At 38.5% G+C, this 22,019-nt stretch overlaps 1 protein-coding gene across 1 annotated transcript in view; it reads right to left on the reverse strand.

Moving 5' to 3' along the window:
- The window catches only part of Grip163 (gamma-tubulin complex component 6), a 249,957-nt gene extending 231,454 nt beyond the window's left edge, over positions 1–18,503 (reverse strand). Inside the window, exons 1-2 of the mRNA XM_067155466.2 lie at positions 18,387–18,503; positions 16,212–16,399 (exon numbers count right to left, since the gene is read on the reverse strand). Of these exons, the coding sequence (XP_067011567.2) occupies positions 16,212–16,389 (178 nt within the window). The 5' untranslated portion in view covers positions 16,390–16,399; positions 18,387–18,503. The remainder of the gene's footprint in view (positions 1–16,211; positions 16,400–18,386) is intronic.
- Positions 18,504–22,019: the final 3,516 nt, after the last annotated feature.

Raw genomic sequence — 22,019 nt, forward strand, 5'->3', positions numbered from 1 at the left:
ATACACGTATTTATTATAAATCCGTATACTCACTGAAAATAAAAAGCAGATGAAAAGAGGGACCTTTAGGTACTGTTTGGAAATTACTTCTTTAGGAACTATCATCTAACATATACAGTATTTGCAATTAATAATACAATCTCAGCAGCCTCCGTGGCTCAGACGGCAGCGTGTCGGCCTCTCACCCCGGATACCGTGGTTCAAATCCCAGTCACTCCATGTGAGATTTGTGCTGGACAAAGCGGAGGCGGGACAGGTTTTTCTCCGGGTACTCCGGTTTTCTCTGTCATCTTTCATTCCAGCAACACTCTCCATTCTCATTTCATAGCATTTATCAGTCATTAATAAATCACTTTGGAAGTTGCGACCCCATTGTACTAATAGCCTATATCTGCTTCATTCATTCCATCCCTGACCCGGTCAATGACTGGAAAACAGGTTGTAGGTTTTCCTTTTTCAATCTAATATCACAACAAAAGTGCTAAAATTGAAACAACTGCAGTTGAACCTCGATATCTCGAACTTACACTACTCGAATTTTCAATTTCCCTGCCGTCTGTTCTGTTCTTCACGTTTTTATTTCTCTATTACTTGAAATTCGATTACACAAATTTCTCTATTTCTCAAAGCAAACGTTTCTTCCATAGGGGCTAAAAAATATTCTATAACTTGAATTTTCTACAACAGTAACTCTGCAATACAGGATTTAATGTTTGTGTGTTATACTACACAGTGTTCTCCCTAGGACCTTCCTAATGGCCGCACCGCCCAGCAGTTTTCACTGACTGCCCAGCTAACATAACCCAGATATGCACTAGTTACATAATATTTCAAGCTGCTTTACGTCACACGGACACAGGTCTTATGGCGACGATGTGGTAGGAAAGGGCTAGGAGTGGGAAGGAAGCGACAGTGGCCTTAATTAAGGTACAGCCCCAACATTAGCGTGGTGTGAAAATAGGAAACTACGGAAAACCATCTTCAGGGCTGCTGACAGTGGGATTTGAATCCACTCTCCCGAATGCATTAATACATTACTTGAGTCATCGTGTGTTCCAAATTAAAATGTAAGTACTGTAAAATGGTTTATTTAAATTAAAATTTTCGTTAATGTCAGGATAACTGCACGAGTTACATCGGAGTTTAAATGTTCAGCTTATCACGTGCCCAAGCGGTGTCTGGATTAGTGTGGAATTGCACGAGCGCATTCGTTTCCACGGGACGTAACAAACCCGTCTGACTCTCCACAACAACCGAGTGATTATGTACGAGCAGCATTATACTAGAAGTTCAAAAAACACTTATGTCTTCTTTGTGATAACACTAAAATAGTTCATTTTTGTAGTTAATGTTTACCTGTCTAATATTACTGTTAATGGTCTGAGGGGAATAAGCTGAAATTTTATTTATTTCTTATGTAGAGTTCCTTGCCTGGGTACTCACTCCTGCCACCCAGCTGACGAAAATTTCTGGGGAGAACACCGACTACAGTATACTGTACCTTCCTATCAGACCTATGTATGTTTACATACCCCTGGTGCATTCACCACAGGCAGCTGGAGCTGTCAGAATGCTCTCCTGGATCATTACACCAGGCATCACCTATTCTTCGATCCCACATACAGAGTCAGTTTTTACAATACAGAGTCAGTTTTTACAACAATAATAGATGTTGAACCCTGTGTGGAAGAAAAGAAGAGTGAGGGTGAAAAACTGAAGAAACCCATGGATTTTTCCAAAGTTCTTAGGAAACTTATCTTTCATGTTCCTGTATTGTATGTATTCTGATTTACTATGGTAAGTGTTGTAATTAAAATGACAAAATGCAACGAGTTAGTTTTTATATGGTTAAATAACACTTATGACAGTATCAACCCGTTAGTTCCACGCGATTCCATTACATGCAATCCTCAAAGGTGGGAATTCTCTTACTTCTCTAAATTTAAAAAACTAAATAAAATTCATGCCCTGCGGGGCTTCCAGATATCGAGGTTCGGCTGCATATTGTTGCAGTGTAAAACAAAAGCAAACAATTTTGTTTATTGTATCCTTAAAAAAAATTACTAATATTTGTTGAAATTAGTTTTGGTCTTGCCAGAGACCATCAGTCGATGTTAGGCCCCTTAAAACAACAAGCATCATCATCAGACCATCAATCAAAATCAAAGTTACGGCAAGACATGAATATAGATAAAATTAAGCAAGCATGAAATTCAATGTAAGACAAGTAAAGATGCGAAAAACACTCATCACAATCACATGTCTTGTGCAAGCTCTCAGCTTTCCTCTAATTTGAAGACTGCACCACACAAAGACCAGGTGAAGTACTAAATTACCAGCACTTGAGGAATCTCTAGAACTCAGAAGCTGATAGCTTGCACAGGATATGTGATTGTGATGAGTGTTATTCACATCTTTACTTGTCTTACATTGAATTTCATGCTTGCTTCATTTTATCTATATTCACGTCCTGCCTTAACTTTGATTTTGACTGATGGTCTCTGGTAAGACCGAAACTAATTTCAACAAATATATTGTACCGGGAACTGCAGTACGAAACTAAGTCCCCGCAATTAAAACTTAAATTTCGCGCTACGCGCCAGCTCAGCAGCAGAAGATAACCAGGGACAGCGAGCAATCTGCGCGTGTGACGTAGAGCGGGTTGACATCACAGCCTGCCTTCCCGTGACACAGAGAGAGCCTACGTCACTATGGAATGTTCTAAAGATTCTTTGGCTAATAACCTTCCTCACAGTAACAGTTGGGTAAAATCAACTACATCATCATGTAGCCCCATATTTTATATCCATTCCTACAAGGTTTGGTAAAAATCCAGCACCGAGCTCGATAGCTGCAGTCGCTTAATTGCGGCCAGTATCCAGTATTCGGGAGATAGTAGGTTCGAACCCCACTGTCGGCAGCCCTGAAAATGGTTTTCTGTGGTTTCCCATTTTCACACCAGGCAAATGGTGGGGCTGTACCTTAAGGCCACTGCCGCTTCCTTCCCACTCCTAGCCCTTCCCTGTCCCATCGTCGCCGTAAGACCTATTTGTGTCGGTGCGACGTAAAGCAACTAGCGAAGAAAAAAAAAAAAAAAAAAAAATCCAGCAAGAGACAACAAAGCTGTTAAGCGAAATAAGACATATTTTGGCTTGGATCGTGTATAAATTGAGAGCTGCTTCCCTCATCAGAACAGCGTGTGTGGAGTTTGTACGGTGAGCAGCAGGCGAACCCGCCGGTCGGCTCGTGGGGACCGCGACGCTACGCGAGTGATAGTGTCCTTTCGCCGAATTAAAGTCTTAAACTCCATAGTACTGAATTCGGACTTATAAGAATTTCAACGCTACGCGAGTGATAATCTCATTTCGCCGAGTTCAAGACTTAAACTCCACATTTGAACTTATAAATATTTCAGCGAGTTGCAAGTGATAATTTTATTTTGCCGAGTTCCTGTGATTCACGAGTGATAGAATCTAGCCTCATTTCAGACTCATTTAAACTTTAATGGTGATCCATCCGGACAGATGTTTCAAACTTACATTGCTTGCAAGTGTGCATAACCAATGATTGATGAAACAATCCGAACAGTGATAAATTGTGAACGATATTCACCTTGCCAACTAATTGAAATACTTCGCTAATTTTTGTGTGTCGGATTTTGAACTCTTCAGACTGTGACAAGTGATTAAGTAATGAATTAAATTCAATCTATGACTGTGTCTTCCGACCTATAGAAATCGTGAGGTTTTCCAATATCTCGTGTATTCAGAGTAGGCATTGGACTGTGATTAGTTTCAATTCGTATACTACGCATTTAATCTGTGCATACATTGAACTGTGAGTTAATGACGGACTGTGAAACTCTTATTTGAACTTTATTAAGAGACGAAACACGTAATTGAGCAGTGCACTCATGGTAGGCATTGAACTGTGTTAAGAGTGAATTACGTATTCGAACTTTACATTCATGGTAGACATTAGACTGTGTTTAAGGAGTACATTTACCGTGAAATTAAACTGTTTATTCATGACTAGCAATGAACTGTGTATTTAAACTGTGGGTTTTCAATAGACAATATTTTTTTGTGTGATCAAACCACGGACTGTGGAAGAGTGAAACCTATTCCATTTAATTTCAAATTAATGAACCAAATCAGTTTACAAGTGAAACATTTTCTTTTTCAAGTGAATGAGTTAAAATTGCATGTAACCCTAAACAAATATTTTGTGTGTGATAGTTTCAAACTATTTTTCTTTAGTCAATTTTATTGACATTTGGTTACGTTACACTACGAGTGAATCCATTGTTCAACATTCAAATCTGTTATTCAAGAAACTCTTTCCGTGACCCAGGTGCTAACGTGTCATTGCCTATGCTATAATACAAGGCCTTGAAATGCACTCATGGAAACGGGTGGCATCCTAGTTCACCATTCAGCCGCTAGGATCGCGTCCTTGCCCCCTTGTATTCGCATGGCCGTATATGTCAATAAGTAAATTATATCCTTAAAAAAAAAAAAAAAAAGAACTGAATGCTTTTGCGAGTATTGACGGTACTTTATTTATAGAGCGGTGCTATATTGGCTTGGATATGTCATTGAAGTTTCAAAACTTTCCTTTTGAGGGGCTTCTTATCAAGTTTCAAAACTTTCTCTCTTCTACTTGAGTGGCTCGAAGCAATGTTGTCTAATAGAGGTCTCAGAAATTTTCATAGTAAAAAAAGAGGTGGTTTGTCGTCTTTACACTTTCTACACTTAATTTTGCTGTTGAACATGTCTTTCGAAAAAATATGTACACCTTTTAGTAACTTTCTTCAGGGTAAGTACTGCGTAGCGGAGGTGACAAATTCAGTCGTTCAATGCAGAAGTGCCAAAGACTATGATTTCTGGTATGTGAGGGCTCCTTGATCTTGAAAACGAATGACACAATGTTGGACTGAGTAGCTGGAGAAGAGATATGTTCTAAAACCTTTACAGTCTGTTTGTTCTTTTGAGACACGAACCATAATGTCATTGTATTCCGCTTGGCGTCTTAGGTAGCTGAAGAAGAGCTCGATGTCATCGCTTGTTAGGTTCCCCGTCAATGCATTATGCAAATGTATACTTATGAGGTATTTTACGCAGGCCACAGTGCATTGGATAGTCAAGATCTATGCCTAATACATTTCCCTCATGAATCTTTTTTACTTTCTCTGATTGCATTTGAATTTTCTTAATATATGACCGGAAATCATTAATCGACCAACTGAGGCGTTCATCTTCAGTACTAAAAGATGCTCGTTTGTTCTCATTCCTGGAATATGTCCCATGTGAGGTGCTGCAGACGTCATGTGCATGGAACAATTTCATAAAATGCTCCACAAAACAAATGGTTTATTTTAAACTGTATTTAATGCTCTCGGGACAAACCACTTCCATACCATTTTTTTGCTAGTTTGCTTTATGTCGCACCGACACAGATAGGTCTTATGGCGACTATGGGACAGGAAAGGATTAGGAGTGGGAAGGAAGCGGCCGTGGCCTTAATTAAGGTACAGCCCCAGCATTTGCCTGGTGTGAAAATGAGAAACCACGGAAAACCATTTTCAACCATACTTTTCAAACCAGGATTGTTTCAGGGGAAAATACAATATTTTTAGCTCTTGTTACATTCATTTTCTCCAAACTTGTTGGGCAAATTATTTTTCTGGTTGGTTCCCTAATTTAAAATTTCAGAGTTTGAAGAGGCCTCTCAAATGATCGCCGGTTACAGTAGCATTGTTTACAAAAAAAGTGAAAATGAAAATCCACAGCCTGTTTCCAGTCATCTGACCAGGTCAGGAATGGGATGAATGAAGCCCCATCTAGCGGCGAGGAGAGGAAATGTGCCGGCTCCCGAAGCCTGTCGCACTCCTCTGGGGCAATGATTAATGACTGACAGATGAAATGAAATGTTAATGGAGAGTGTTGCTGGAATGAAAGATGACAGGGAAAACTGGAGTACCCGGAGAAAAACCTGTCCTGCCTCCGCTTTGTCCAGCACAAATCTCACATGGAGTGACCATGATTTGAACCACGCTATCCAGTGGTGAGAGGCCGGCGCGCTGCCGCCTGAGCCGCGGAGGCTTAACTGTTAACAGAAAGAGAAAAAAAAAGTCCAGTGACAAATTCTGGGATCACCCGATTCTTATGACGTAACTCGGATCAAAACTTAGGAACAGAGACCTAATTTCATCATCTTGAAGTCTTATATCATGCGTAATACTTCCTCTGTATAATGTGTCGTATCCCGGCCAACAGGTGAGACGCCGAGCGGTGAGTGGAATCACCTGATGGCTAACAACAGTACTAAAAACGAAAGGGATATAAGATGGTAATTTATAGGCGTTAGGTAAGTTGGTTGTTAAGAGTTGAAACTCATATGATTTCCTATATATGTGCGTATATTGACAGATGATGTACAAAGAATATACACGTACAATTGAAGTCGGTCACGTATTGTGACGTACTGGAACTAGCCTTCCTCAGAACGGCTACTCCAAGTAAATGCAAGTGGACTCTAAAGCATTAGAGTACCACTGAAATGCTAAGCGATGTTAAAAACAGAGTATCGTGAAATCTCACAGAGATTCCTCAAGCTTTAAGTTGCCAACTACGATAAAACCCAGAAGAACTCGGGCTTAAGTCGAGAATCAAAGTATGAATGGTGAATACCAAGTGTTAGCACCACCGTTCAACCTGATCTACTAAGAAATATTCTAAGTAGCGAGACCGCTTGGAGAATTGATCGCAACCCTCTAACGTGAGCGGAAGGCAAGGCTCCCAAAGCGAAGACTAATGCAATAAGACGCTTGTTCCTTCAATTACATACGTATTTAAAGGGACTAGCAATATGATATGAGGTTCTCCCCTCCTCTCAGATAAAGCCTTACTGGCTTACTATTGGTGCTACCACCTCCCCCATGTATCTCAAATCCCACACTATGCACGTGGCAATATTTATTAACATGAACTTGACTTCTCGCCCTTAAACCTATGCTCATAAAATAACTTCCCCATTTCTAATACTTGTCATCATAAACATGACACTGCGTCCCGTTTCACTTAATTGGGTCGCCCATTAATTTTAAGTATGGTATCCTTCAAACTACCCCCATTTTCTTGCCATCTCCAGACGACAGGACGTGACTTTTTAGATTTGTCCGTATCGACTTCCTCGTGAGACCTCTTGACCTCACACAACTCTGTTTTTAACTGTCATTCTATATCACCCCCAACACATGGCTGCTTCGACAGCAAGGCCAATGGATTGAGTTAACAAAATAATCACTATGTATTACTTATGTGCTGCTACTTGATGAAGGTTCGTGTCCCTGGACATGACACCTCCCCCCTTAGGAAAGAAACTAGTTGCCACACATGCAACTGGTTTCCACCTGAGTACACGTACATACAGGGTTAATTACCGCATGTACCTTACATAGCACATTACATTTTAGCAATATTACATTACATTTCATAGATACACTTCAACTTATTACATTTTGACAAATACAATTCTCTTTACCCTTCATACAATTAATGTTCATAATACATTTCACATTACAATTAACATATTTTTTCACAGTAAACCATATTGCATTAATACATTTCAATTCATATATTCCACAGTACATGTAGTACTTAATATAACACAGTTTAGATTTAACATCTAATACATATCAATTTATATGTTTCACAGTACATATAACATTTCATTTTTTTTTTTTTATTTCACAGTACTGATATAACTCATTTACATATTACATTTCACATTTTTCATTTCACATTTTACAGTGATTAATACATATCAATTTATATATGTCACAGTACATATAACACTTCATTTTTTTCATTTTACAGTACTTAATATCACTCATTTACATTTCACATTTTTTCATTTCACATTTCACAGTAATTAACACATATCAATTTATATGCTTCACAGTACATACAACTTTACCTTCCAGCCTTCTCTGGTCGGTTTTTACTTCCGTACCAAACTCTTGGAATGGCCGGCTTCGAGATTGCAATAGCAACTCGGTTCCCCTGACTATACTTCTTGAGTAAGTCTTACAAACTTGTGCAGTCACTGCTGACACATTATCCGTACCAAACTCATAGGAATGGACGCTTGGACCGTGCCTCTCTCGACACGTCCGAACTGTGCCTCCTTAGGCCAGTCTCACAAATTTTTGTGCAGTCATTACTGACACATAACCCGTACCAAACTCATAGGAATGGACGCTTGGGTCTTGCCTCCCTCGACAAGCCCGAACTGTGCCTTCTTAGGCCAGTCTCACAAATTCTTGTGCAGCTATTACTGACATTACCCGTACCAAACTCATAGGAATGGACGCTTGGGTCTTGCCTCCCTCGACAAGCCCGAACTGTGCCTCCTTAGGCCAGTCTCATGAAATTTTACCTTAACATAAGGTTGCCTGTTCGACTCTGCCCTTTGGCAAGTCTTTTTTTTTTGTACTTTAACAATTTTAAAGTTACATTCGTTACATTACAGCCTTAACACTGTCTTACTAGTGATTCATTACTTATACAATGGTCATTGAAATTTTTACTTTACTAATGTGGTTATGTTCCCTCTTTATTGCCTCCTTGGCTCTCTGATGAGAGACCTTTCATTAAGCTCTATACTGGAAGTAGTAAGATCTGTCATACTTCTACCCCTGCGCTCATTTACGCGCTTACCTCTTACATACTCCTGTCTATCAAAGTGCACTGTAACGTCCTCATCTGAACAATGTGAGTTAGGACCATTAATTATAGTTTGGCGGATACATACCTTTCCGCAACACTCATCTCCTAGCTCTGACAGTTTATGAGCAAGTGTAAATCTTTTGCAACATCTTTTGCAACAACAGCAGGAACATAATAATAACAAAATAACAGCAATTGTTCCTCCACCTATATAAGACAGAAAATTCAACTTATCCAATTTATGATTTTGCTTTAATTCATCCTCCTGTTCAAGTATTAATTTTTCAACTGCCTCTACTTTATGACTTGCTAATTTTAATTCCTCTGCATGGTGAAGCACATTTACCAACGGTATCTTTCCTTCATCCTGCAATTGACTCAATTTAGTGTTAATTCCTAAATGATCGCAACAGTCATACTGTAACAATAGATCAGGTACAAACCCTTGATCTTTGGTACTATTTGTTCTAATTACATTTGAAGATTGAATTTTTGATTTTGGCCCAAAGGCCGTACATCTATTAAACATTGTTATTATTCCTGTACCTGTTAACTTAGCATCACTTGTGTGCAACTCTTGACATACTACTGTTATTTTTACCTCCTGTGGAGCGATATAAATCCACTTATTTTCTCTTAAGGGAAACCACATTACTTCTTGTACTCTAATTACATTTTTTTGACAATCTTGTGGCATAACCTGTGCCCCTGTCAACAATTTTACTGCACATTCCTCATGTGAATGAGCTAGTTTGATAGCAAACTCTTGTTTGCATACCTTAAGTTTATCACTCAACCTCTTACAATTATTAATTTGATTTTCAGTTAACATTACATAATTTTGCCTGTTCTGGTCCAAAAGAATAAATTCATTTTCACTATTAATAAAAACAAAGTTTTCTATCTCACCATTCACTCTTGTTGGGAATGGTATAACCTTAATAAGATCATATTTTACCTTATCTACCAAAGGTACCTTTACAATGTAACCAAGTATTTCCTTAGTAATGAACACTTCAATCTCTGCTATTCTAGTTATTAAATAGCCATAAGCCAGTCTCAACTCAACAGGTAATGTCATTCCTGGTGGGAAATTATTCTGTGCCTTTGAAAACGACTTTATTATATCACTAGGACTTATAATCTGAGGTTGTAAGACTCCCTTTTGAGCCAACATTATTCCATTTAACAGAATCTCATAATGATCTTTTAATTGCGCTAAGAATCCTTGCGTGTCAATTAAATGCCTATTGACCGCGATTTCAATCTCCGTTCTCCTAAATGCGCTTTCTATTTGCTCAGTCTCATCCTTCAGATATCCCCGTATTGTTGCTATATTATCGCTTAATTCTTTTTCGTTCTTAGCGACGTCATACAATGAGCTATTCATTGATTGTAACGTACTTTTTACTACAATCATCTGTTCTTTCGCGACTTTCAACATCGACAAATTCTCTGATTCAAGATCCTTAATGTGACTTTGATAATAGGCTGCATCTTGCGAATCTAAGGTTCCGAATAAAATTTTAGCAATACTTCCTAATATTTAATAATCTACATAATTTCTTCATTATTTCGCTCAAAAAGTTGCTACCTTGGTCAGTTAATATTACACTTGGTATTCCAAATGTTCGTACTACATTGTCCATCAATGCCCTTGCAATTGTCTCTGCTTCTTGATTTTTCATTGGCACTGCTACTAAGTACTTCGATAACTGATCTTGACACGTTAAAATAAATTTGTTTCCGTCGAGTGTAAGTGGAAGTGGTCCAACCACATCTAACGCTATTTTCTCAAACACAATCTGCGGTGTGTCTGTGATAACCATACTCGCCTTCGTATCTGGCTTCGTAAACTTATTAGTTTGACATGAATGACATGATCGAATGTATTGCTCTACATCTCTCTTCATTCCTGGCCACTCAATATAATCTTTTAACCTAGCATACGTGCGTGTAATGCCTTGGTGTCCTCCAACTAAAGATGCATGAAATTCTTTCATAATCTCTTTCTTTTCATCCTCTGTTAATTTCTCTGTGAATTTCTCATCTGTTTCCATTTCTGAAACTCCTTGTTCAACCTCATCTAATTTGTGTATTCTGCTCAGTGCGTCTGCATTTGTATTTAACTTTCCTTGTTTATAAACAACATCGAAATCGTATTCTGCTAACTTCAATCTAAATTTTAGCAATCTTGAGGTTGGATCTTGCACATTAAATACCCATTTAAGTGGTTTATGATCCGTCACTACAGTGAACTTTCGTCCTAAGACATACGGTCTAAAATACTTTACTGCAAATACAATTCCTAACATTTCCTTTTCTGTTGTTGAATAATTTCTTTCTGCCTTATTCAATACTCTAGATATGTATGCTACTGGCAAATCGCTTCCTACCTTCCCTTGCGACAATACTGCGCCTAACGCTTCATTGCTTGCATCGGTTGTTACAATAAACGGCTTCTCGAAATCTGGATATTGTAAAATCGGATACGTTATCAACTTATTCTTTAAAGTCTGAAATGCTTCCTCTTGTTTAGTTTCCCATTTATAGTCTACTTCTTTCTTTAAAAGTTCATACAGTGGTTTAGCAATTTTGCTATAATCTGGTATAAAACGTCTGTAATATCCCGATAATCCCAAAAATCCCTTAAGTTGCTTCGTGGTCGTGGGTTGAGAAAATCTCTCTTAACTTCTCAAAAACGTCGATCATTTATTATTATTATTATTATTATTATTATTATTATTATTATTATTATTATTTTACTGAATCTCAAAATAATCATATAATTTAATTTCATTTAATAAACATTTAATTCACTTTACTTCCGCTAATACATTTGTCATTAATCTCATGAACGTCACTGACATACGTTTTATATTCAATGCCTGTCTAATACCGAAAATGTGGTCTTTTCAATATCTTTTTCTCTGCTTCAACTTCATAATAGCTACTGGCTAAATCAATTGTCGAGAAATAATTCGCTTTCCCTATTGAGTTACTTAACTCCGTAGTACCTGGTATAGGGTACATGCTACCGATCGTAATCTCGTTTAATTTTCTATCTAAATAAAATCTATCATTACATTCTGAACATATTTCAAATATCCTTTCTCTATCACACTTTAGCATATGATCTGCCCTAATTAGTTCGATTAATCTTCGAGTTCTCGATTGTGAACATTCCTGTGCGTCACTTTTTTCTACTTTCATTACGTGCGCAATTTCATCTTGTCCTATGTCATACATAGTTTTCGTTCTCGGACATACTGTTATTGCTTTAGCTTCTCTAATTTCTATTTTATGTTTATCACCATTTACTTCTATGAATTCCTCCGTGAAATTAATTACAGAATCTATCAATAAATCTCTACCTATCAATCCGTCTTGTGACAACTGAAATTCATCATCTACTACATGCAATTTGCATTGAGATGATCCCAAAGTTACCTTCACGGTTCCACACGTGAATAGTGTTCCTTTGCTAACTCCTAGCAATTTTAATCTATCACTTGTATCTATCTTTATTTCCTTCGGTACGCATTGTTTCTTTATTACGCTTATTTCTGAGCCTGTATCGATTAAAAATCGAAAAGGTCCGTGTACATCATTTATAGATAGTAAAACTGTACCTTCATTGTTATTACACTTATTGTGTACTTGGCCTATGTGAACACTTTTAGGACCTATAACCGGCCTTGTGTCATGATCCTGTTCTAGTTTTCCGCCTGCTTGTTCTCGTAACCTTTACCCTTGTAATTAGTGAATTGCTGCGGTTTACTACTTTTACAATTTTTCTCTACATGCCCTGTTCTCTTACAACGTTTACAAACTATTACTCTGCACTCTCGTGAATAGTGCCCTTCCTTATTACAATTGTAACACGTTATTGCCTTAACTTCTTTTGGTCGCATTTTAAGAAAACATGAGGATGCCGAATGTCCTTTCTTATTGCAATTACTACAATATTTATCTCTCCTAACTGATTCACCGTGCTTTTCTTTACTTGAGAGTACGGCCGACTCTTCTTGGGCCGCTACCTCAACTGCTAAACCGAAATCATCCGTAATGTTCCTACTACGGACAATCATTTGAATGCTTTTATCAATTAATCCTTGTACAAAACATGATATCCCTAACTCTCCTATTAAATTCGCTCTATGAACTTTTGCCTCCGGTTCGACTCTTGCCGTGGCAACTTCTTTAAGTTCGCTTACCATTGCATCCATTCTCGAACCCCAAGCTATTACAGATTCATCTTTATTTTGCTGTGCTTTAAACATTTTACATGCGTAATGATCAATAGTCCTACGCTCTCCATAATTTTCAAACAAAGCTGCCTTCGCTTTTGGCCAGCTCGTAACATCCTGTCTTACTAATAACTTGCTTCTAGCTTCACCCGTTATTCTGGTAAGAACATATTTAAAAAACAGCGGATGTTCATCCGGTTGAACAAATTCTATTGCTGAATCTACATTTGCACAGAACTCTTTCAACCTACTCCGATTTCTCCCGTCAAAAGGATCTCCGATTAACTTGAACGCTTGATTGATATTAATATAATTGTTATCTGAATTATCACTGGCACTTCCCACTTCAGAATTAGACATACTGATTTTGAGTTTGGCTTACCTTACAATATTTGGTCTTCTACTGCGTGCTGATGGTGAGCTGACGACGTGCAGGTACGCCGGGTCGATTGCGTCTTCCTTCCTTGGACTCCTATGAATCCCTCTGCTACTCCGTGGGCCAGCCCTTGCGCCTTCTTGGTTCTGCTCTCTGTCTGCTTACGGACTTCTTCTTCCTCCTGCCGACCGCCCCTCAGTCTACTAGGATAGACAGCCGCTGGACTTCTTCTTTCTCCTTCGGACCGCCCCTCAGTCTACTAGGATAGACAGCCTCCGGACTTCTTCTTCTTTCTTCCGACCGCCCCTCAGTCTACTAGGATAGACAGCCGCTTAGGAAACCACCAACGCCTGGTTAAGAGTTAAACAACCCTGGATGGACGTCGAACTCAGGACCAACCCCACATCTGACACCAGTTTTTCTTCTCCTGTCGTATCCCGGCCAACAGGTGAGACGCCGAGCGGTGAGTGGAATCACCTGATGGCTAACAACAGTACTAAAAACGAAAGGGATATAAGATGGTAATTTATAGGCGTTAGGTAAGTTGGTTGTTAAGAGTTGAAACTCATATGATTTCCTATATATGTGCGTATATTGACAGATGATGTACAAAGAATATACACGTACAATTGAAGTCGGTCACGTATTGTGACGTACTGGAACTAGCCTTCCTCAGAACGGCTACTCCAAGTAAATGCAAGTGGACTCTAAATCATTAGAGTACCACTGAAATGCTAAGCGATGTTAAAAACAGAGTATCGTGAAATCTCACAGAGATTCCTCAAGCTTTAAGTTGCCAACTACGATAAAACCCAGAAGAACTCGGGCTTAAGTCGAGAATCAAAGTATGAATGGTGAATACCAAGTGTTAGCACCACCGTTCAACCTGATCTACTAAGAAATATTCTAAGTAGCGAGACCGCTTGGAGAATTGATCGCAACCCTCTAACGTGAGCGGAAGGCAAGGCTCCCAAAGCGAAGACTAATGCAATAAGACGCTTGTTCCTTCAATTACATACGTATTTAAAGGGACTAGCAATATGATATGAGGTTCTCCCCTCCTCTCAGATAAAGCCTTACTGGCTTACTATTGGTGCTACCACCTCCCCCATGTATCTCAAATCCCACACTATGCACGTGGCAATATTTATTAACATGAACTTGACTTCTCGCCCTTAAACCTATGCTCATAAAATAACTTCCCCATTTCTAATACTTGTCATCATAAACATGACACTGCGTCCCGTTTCACTTAATTGGGTCGCCCATTAATTTTAAGTATGGTATCCTTCAAACTACCCCCATTTTCTTGCCATCTCCAGACGACAGGACGTGACTTTTTAGATTTGTCCGTATCGACTTCCTCGTGAGACCTCTTGACCTCACACAACTCTGTTTTTAACTGTCATTCTATATCACCCCCAACACATGGCTGCTTCGACAGCAAGGCCAATGGATTGAGTTAACAAAATAATCACTATGTATTACTTATGTGCTGCTACTTGATGAAGGTTCGTGTCCCTGGACATGACAAATGTTTCTAACACTGAACATTCACTGGAAACTTGTGAAACGAAATTCCACTACCTTTAATTTCTTGTAATTAAACGATGATTGGAACTGCGAATGCTTAACATCATGTAGGATGCTAAATGGTTTATTTTGTCACCTATTCAATACAAAATAAACCATTTAGCATCCTACATTCAGTATCTTCAATACGGATTAACAATGATTTTTATCACTTGCAATGCTTAACATCAGACAAATACATAATACATTCACAACCAACTCAGTTAATGAACACGTTTAAAGGCGCGAACCTGGTAGACAGGGGGCAAGAAAGCGATCCTAGCGGCCCGGCATTGAACTTCAGTGTGACCACTTCGATAGCGTTTTACGGGCTCTATTTTCAGGCCTTGTATTATAACGTAGGCAACGTAACGTGTACAGTCATAAGTCATTCCCCGTGCAACCAAATCTCAATGCTCACATTACTATGTTATCCCGATCTTCTGGACGTCGTATGGATATTCCAGAACTTCTAGAATTTCTATCGTGGGAGAAATTGTGGTTCCATGGTGCCGAGAGGAGACTGATGGCAGCACGAGGAGGGCAGCCGGATTTCGAGTACATCCCCAGCCTGGATGTGGAAAGAACCATTTCCTGCATATCTGCTGTATGAAGGTGATATAATTTGAACTTGGTTAATAAATTTAGAAGTTTAAAAAAGAACTTAAGAATCATTTCAAGAGACCCCTCTCCCTCTGTAAGCACTTCAATCAGAACGGTACACGCCCTGCATCTAACTCACGCTCGTCAAAGTAGCTTACTTACTGTTACAATATGTAACTTTTTTTAAGGTTACAACAAACAAAATTGAATAGGTGGAAACCTTTAGCTTTTGTTTTACACTATATTGCTCTTCATTATGGATTAATATGAAATTTATCACCTATGCATATTGTTGCTCGACAGTCAAAGTTAACGTGAAACAAGAGCACTTCACATTAATGCATATAGTGTATATTAAATGCATTCTCTAACAAAGTTTGGTAGAGGTAAAACGACTTGGAAGCAAAGCAGAAAACTACTCCCTGTCAGGAACTGCTCTATCATTCAGCCACCGACAACAATTTGCTCTTCAGGATAAGCTACATGATATGGAACTAAAATAGTGTTTGAGAGGCCTAACAGGAATAGCAGCAAACGTCCTCAACACCAACCAGCATAACAAATATTCTAATGGAATTCCCTTTGAATTTAGTAGTGTTTACCAAGTTATGCACAATCATGGTCAGCAAGGAGCAGCATTACCTCTCAGATGATCTCAATGGAAACTCTGAGACTTACTAGCAGACCGTTCCTTGTTGAGGAGGATGCCATAGCACTTGGCACGCAAGGTCTTGAGGAGCTTGTTCGACTTCTTGCACACCGCTGGGCCATTCTGCCACCACGACTGCTGCCCTGGCTCTCTGATGAGCTCATCGCACAGCTGTGTCACCAAGGTATACACGCTGGGACTCTCCATGGTATGAACACTGAAACAAAACAGCCAATTTTTGATGCTAGAGCAACAGGTTCCAGTCAACTGGTGAAGTGTTACTAATAAAAAGTAAACATTTTAAGAATTAAGATTCTTAAGGAGAAAAGATGTATATTTCAATGTCTGAAAACAACCCATCCAGTCATTGTTTTACAACATTTTTTTAAACATTTCAAGAGGGGAACATGGAAAGGAGCACAGCATAAATACAATGACAGCTCAGTGTATGAAGAGGGAGCAGTAGAAAGATAAAGACAAACATGAGAACTCAAAAAGATTAAGATATTCTAGTGCTTTTTAATGTTCCATTAACTCAGCTCTTTTGGCAATGATGGGATAATAAAAGTCTATGACTGGGAAGGAATCGTCCATGGCCTTGGTTAAGGTACAGCCAGGTGTGTAAATGGGAAACCATGGAGAACCATCCTCAGAGTATCGACAGTGAGGTTCGAACTTGCTATCTCCTGAAAGCAACTAGCTTGGAACAAGGACAATGTATTTGAAGATGTGGTTTGGGGTAATGTTGGGATAGCATGGGGCAAAAGAGGGGCACTTGTCTGACAGATACTGAGGCAAACGTGGGACAGAGCTTACTCATATCATGTAACTGACTTTTTAAAACAACTTTATTAGCATAATATTGCACTAATTTCGTTAATTAAAGAGATTTTTACCGTTAAAAATTACTTGATACTTGAGGCAACAATAATCACTTTAACTTACTACCAAAATACAGATTACTTGAGATAAATAATAACCACTGTCCATACATATTGCTCAATTAAAATGTAAGCCAAAATTATCAAATACTTCTCAAATAAAAATATTCACTCACTGCACATCATTGATGTGAAATGCCATAGGGCACCTAATAAAATATAAGTTGGACAAAAATAATGGGCTACTATTATAGCCTAAAATATGTCAAAGTAATCCAATGATCTATTTTTCTCCATTACACCTACGGCTTCTATAAATTGATAACGGATAAGATCCCCAGTACACACAAATTTAGGTTGTGGCAGTTTCTTAATACTCACATGACTAATGTCACATCATCATCTGTCCTGAATATTCAAACACAACACATGCACACCTGCAATAACTGATTTTCTACTTTCTTGCTACTTCAAATTTCACCAAAACAAAACCTGACTTTACCCTATGAATGTCCCCGAATTGCCCCCCAAAATGTCCCGAATTTGAAAATAATTTGCTTAATATTGATCCTACAAATACATGGCTTTAGAGGCAATTTCTGCAATGCTCTCTTTAAATTTGGATTTTAAAAAGTTAACTGTATCTACAACAGTTTTTTTTTTTCTAAAATTACAAATATTTCTAACCAGAAAGCACATTTTTATGTTAGCGTTTCATTATTATTGCTGGCTGCTGATGTCTTGGTAATTTAGCAATTGTCTGCCATTCAATGAACTCCAAATAATCTATTGCCGCTAATCAAGCTTACAGATAATTTACTCGTAAGGAGCTATGATGTCCCGCTTTTAAACCAATATTTTTCTGTCCCATATTTTCCCCAGTTGACCCTCCAACCAGAAGTTGAAAATTAACGAACCTTTCGTGAAGATCCCATTTTACAACAACATTTATCACAATCATCGCAAAGGAAACTGGAATAGCATACGTATTTTGAACAGCACGCAGGTTAGAAAATACAAATGCCACATAAGTAAGTTGTTAAAACTTGGGTACCATGGCTACAGCATTATTGGTTCGTAACAAGACATATACACCTCAACGTAGCTAATTTCTACATCTCAGAGATAAAGCATGTTCAATTTAAGTCATGGGCAGTAACTACTGCACAATTATTGAGCTAAATATATAATTCAAATAAACTGCGCACAAAAACATAACCATGTTGGGAAAACGTCAAACAATGTTACACTAAATTTCTATCAGCCGTATATTCAAATCACTCTCACTGTTTCGTAAAAAAAAAACAATTAAATGTTACTTACATAATACTAATAAGATGACCGAGCTACATTATTACATTATGAGATTTGGAGCAAAATTACAAAATAACGAAGTGTTCAATACACAAGAATTTCAACTACCTGCACCCGCCATTATCAGATCAAAACTAACATGAGAGCCAACTTACAACATTAAAACCACAGATATAAAATGGCAATGAGCAACAGGATTCCTGAAGCCGGAAGCGTGCTGCCGCCGCCATCTTACGTCACTACAATACCCCGATTACATTGATGTAAAATAGTACCCGAAACGGGAATAATGGACAGGAGATAATTCAAATAATTAGAAGCAGAAAGATGTGGACCCACTCGCCTTTTCTCAGCTGCTCCACACAGAAGTCAATGGCTTTCTGATACACTCCTCTGCCTCTAATAACTGGAAGACATTTACCTAACATAAAGAAATTCCAGTGGAAAACATTTGTAAAACATATATCATGAACTGCTAACGACCATCTCATCCGTTTTCGGCTACAATGATGTTTGAGGCTCAACGCACCTAGATCACGAAAATGTAAACGATTTGCTCTTTCTTCATAACAACATTTAATTTAGGTAACTACTGTACTGCTCAAATTAGAACACAGTACTATACGATTAATGAAATCAATTCACCAAAGGTCTAATTTTTTTGCTATTGGTATTTCGTCGCACCGACACAAATAGGTCTTATGGCGACGATGGGATACGAAAGGGCTAGGAGTGGGAAGGAAGCGACCGAGGCCTTAATTAAGGTACAGCCCCAGCAATTGCCTGGTGAGAAAATGGAAAACCATGGAAAATCATCTTCAGGGTTGCCGACAGTGCGGTTCGAACCTACTATCTCCGAGATGGCCGCTAACCGCACGGCCAACTCACCCGGTGGTTTAAAATTGTAAATATTTTTCTTTCTAGTGAATGACCATCCGTGTATATGGCAGATCAAGATATTCTAAAAGGTTTTTTTTGTTTACGTGCCTCTCTTCCTCAACCATTGTAAGTTCATGCACATTTTTCAAGGGGAAGAGTTGCCATAATCACCGTTGGCGATGTTATTTCCCTTTGATTTGTAACATTTGTATTCGTCCTTTTATTCTAAGTTTTGTATTTCACTTTTAATTTAAGTGTTATTGCATTACTAAACCAATAAACATATCCTTTGAATGGTACCTGTTTCATAAATATATGGTACAACAATTCATACTCTTGAAAATCTAAGGTGTAAGATAAAATACTTCGTCCAGTGGAGCATTATCAGGAAACGCGTTCATGACGCTGGCAGCATTTCCTCGCTGGATAGCAATTCCTATCCGCTGCCTCAGGAATTCTGTTGAGGAGGAGTATCCAGTTATTGCTGATAGTTGTTTGACAATCTCTGAAATCAGACTTTTACCCTCTTGACACCACGTCCCCATCGTTTCGACTGCGAATACCACGAAGATGTGGTTGTCCGTTACTGCTCTGTAGCTCGCCCTTTTATTGCACACGGCCAATTCCGCAGCAGAACCAGCAGCCTTGCAAGTGTGAGGCAAATGAGATGGTGCTAATGTATCCACACACGTGGCATCCCACAGCAATAATTCTGATTAATTAGACCTATCAGGTCCTTTATTTTACAGTTAAGAAAAAGAAACACTGGTCTATCAATTAACAAATGCTTAAAAATAGCCACCTATTTTAGACCGATATATGGTCAAATCTGTTTCCATTCAAGTCTCTTACACCATAACTTACACATATTTTCAAGTACAGTGATAAAATTGCGCTAATAAGGCAATAAATGCGCGTGTCCTTAGGATTTAGATCTGCGAGCTAAAACAAAAAAAGTTTCGTACAACTGAGCTCTGACTTCATTAGGTATGTTCCCTTTCACGACTCAGCTTAAACCATTACATGTATTCTCTTTGAAATACCTCTATTCTTGAAAGAAATGAATGGATAGGGATTTTCTTTTATGTACAACTGCTTCCTTACAAGTGTCACATTGATCGACTAATATCTTTACCACAAATCCTGAGAGATATTTAATAATATTCTGTGATTATAAACCTAATAACTACTTCGATTGATGCAAGCTTACCAATCCTTCCTTCCACTCTAATTTTAAGAGACTGAGACCTCTATTATTCAATTACTAACAAAACCAAAACTTAACCTATAACCAAATACTGTATTATTATTATTATTATTATTATTATTATTATTATTATTATTATTATTATTATTATTATATTTCTTAATCCGTTTACCCTCCAGAGTTTTTTTCCCTAGGACGCAGTGAGGGATCCCACCTCTACCGCCTTAACGGCAGTCCTGGAGCGTGAGACTTTGGGTCAGGGGATACAACAGGTAAGGAGAACCAATACCTCGCCCAGGCGGCCTCACCTGCTACGCTGAACAGGAGCCTTGGTTGGGGATTGGAAGATTGGAAGGGATAGACAAGGAAGAGGGAAGGACCTGAGCGGCCGTGGACTTAAGTGGGGAGAAGTGTGAAACCACGGAAAACCACTTCGAAGATGCCTGAGGTGGGAATCGAACCCCTCTCTACTCAGTTGACCTCTCGTGGCTAGGTGGACCCCATTCCAACTCTCGTACAACTGTTCAAAATTTGTGGCAGAGTAGGGAATCGAACCTGGGCTTCCGGGGGTAGCAAATAATCACACTAACCACTACACCACGGAGGCGGACATCATCATCATCATCATTATTATTATTATTATTATTATTATTATTATTATTATTATTATTATTATTATTATTATTATTCTCTATGTCACACTCCATCACAAGGGGGCTAACGCCAACAAATTTATATCGAAAGGAAGTGATCTCTGTCTCCTACATAATTAGACATCTTAAATAGTTAATTGAATTGAATTAATAAGTAGACAATAAGTGTACATGAGCACATGTAAGCCACTTACCAGTATATTGAAACTCCTATTCCTTCCTTCTTCTTTCGTCGTGAATAGGAAAAAACACACCCAAACACTACGCAGGTATTCACAATTCTGCCACACAGTAGTGAATGTGAAATGTACATTTAAAAAAAGATAAACCAAAACTGCACAAAACACAGTACCATACATGTTTACAGTGGATATGTAGTGGTGTAAGATGGCGACGGCCGCAAGTTTTCGGCTTCACTTGCACCAATGCTATTTACTATTTACAATGTATTTACTATTTACTATTTACAAGTCTATTTACTATATATGCAACGACATGAAAGATATAGACTGCTAAACATATTCGTTACAGCGCCCCTGACTGAAGCTCAGTGAATTACGGCCGCGATGACAGTTGCAGGCAAGAGAAGTTGACACGTCGATACTGGGCAAGCCGCATGTCACTTTAGCTTAGCCGTATTATCAGTTCACGAATAGAGTGGTTATTTTTCGTTGCAGAAATAAAGTCATTTAAAAGTAGCAACTTTAGGCGTGGTTTGAAAACATTGTTACAATTAATAATCACAGGACTTTTAATGAAATAAGCGCAGCAAATCTGGCGGCCGTTCGGTTGGAAAGAATATGAACCGCATTAGTTCGTAATAATACGCGTTTTCCATTATCAAGATGCCCATGTCATAAGCACCGATCGCCATCAGAAAGGGATTAGCGTTACATTTCACAA

The sequence above is a fragment of the Anabrus simplex genome, chromosome 11, assembly GCF_040414725.1.
Source record: "Anabrus simplex isolate iqAnaSimp1 chromosome 11, ASM4041472v1, whole genome shotgun sequence".
In the NCBI taxonomy this organism is placed as follows: Eukaryota; Metazoa; Arthropoda; class Insecta; order Orthoptera; family Tettigoniidae; genus Anabrus; species Anabrus simplex.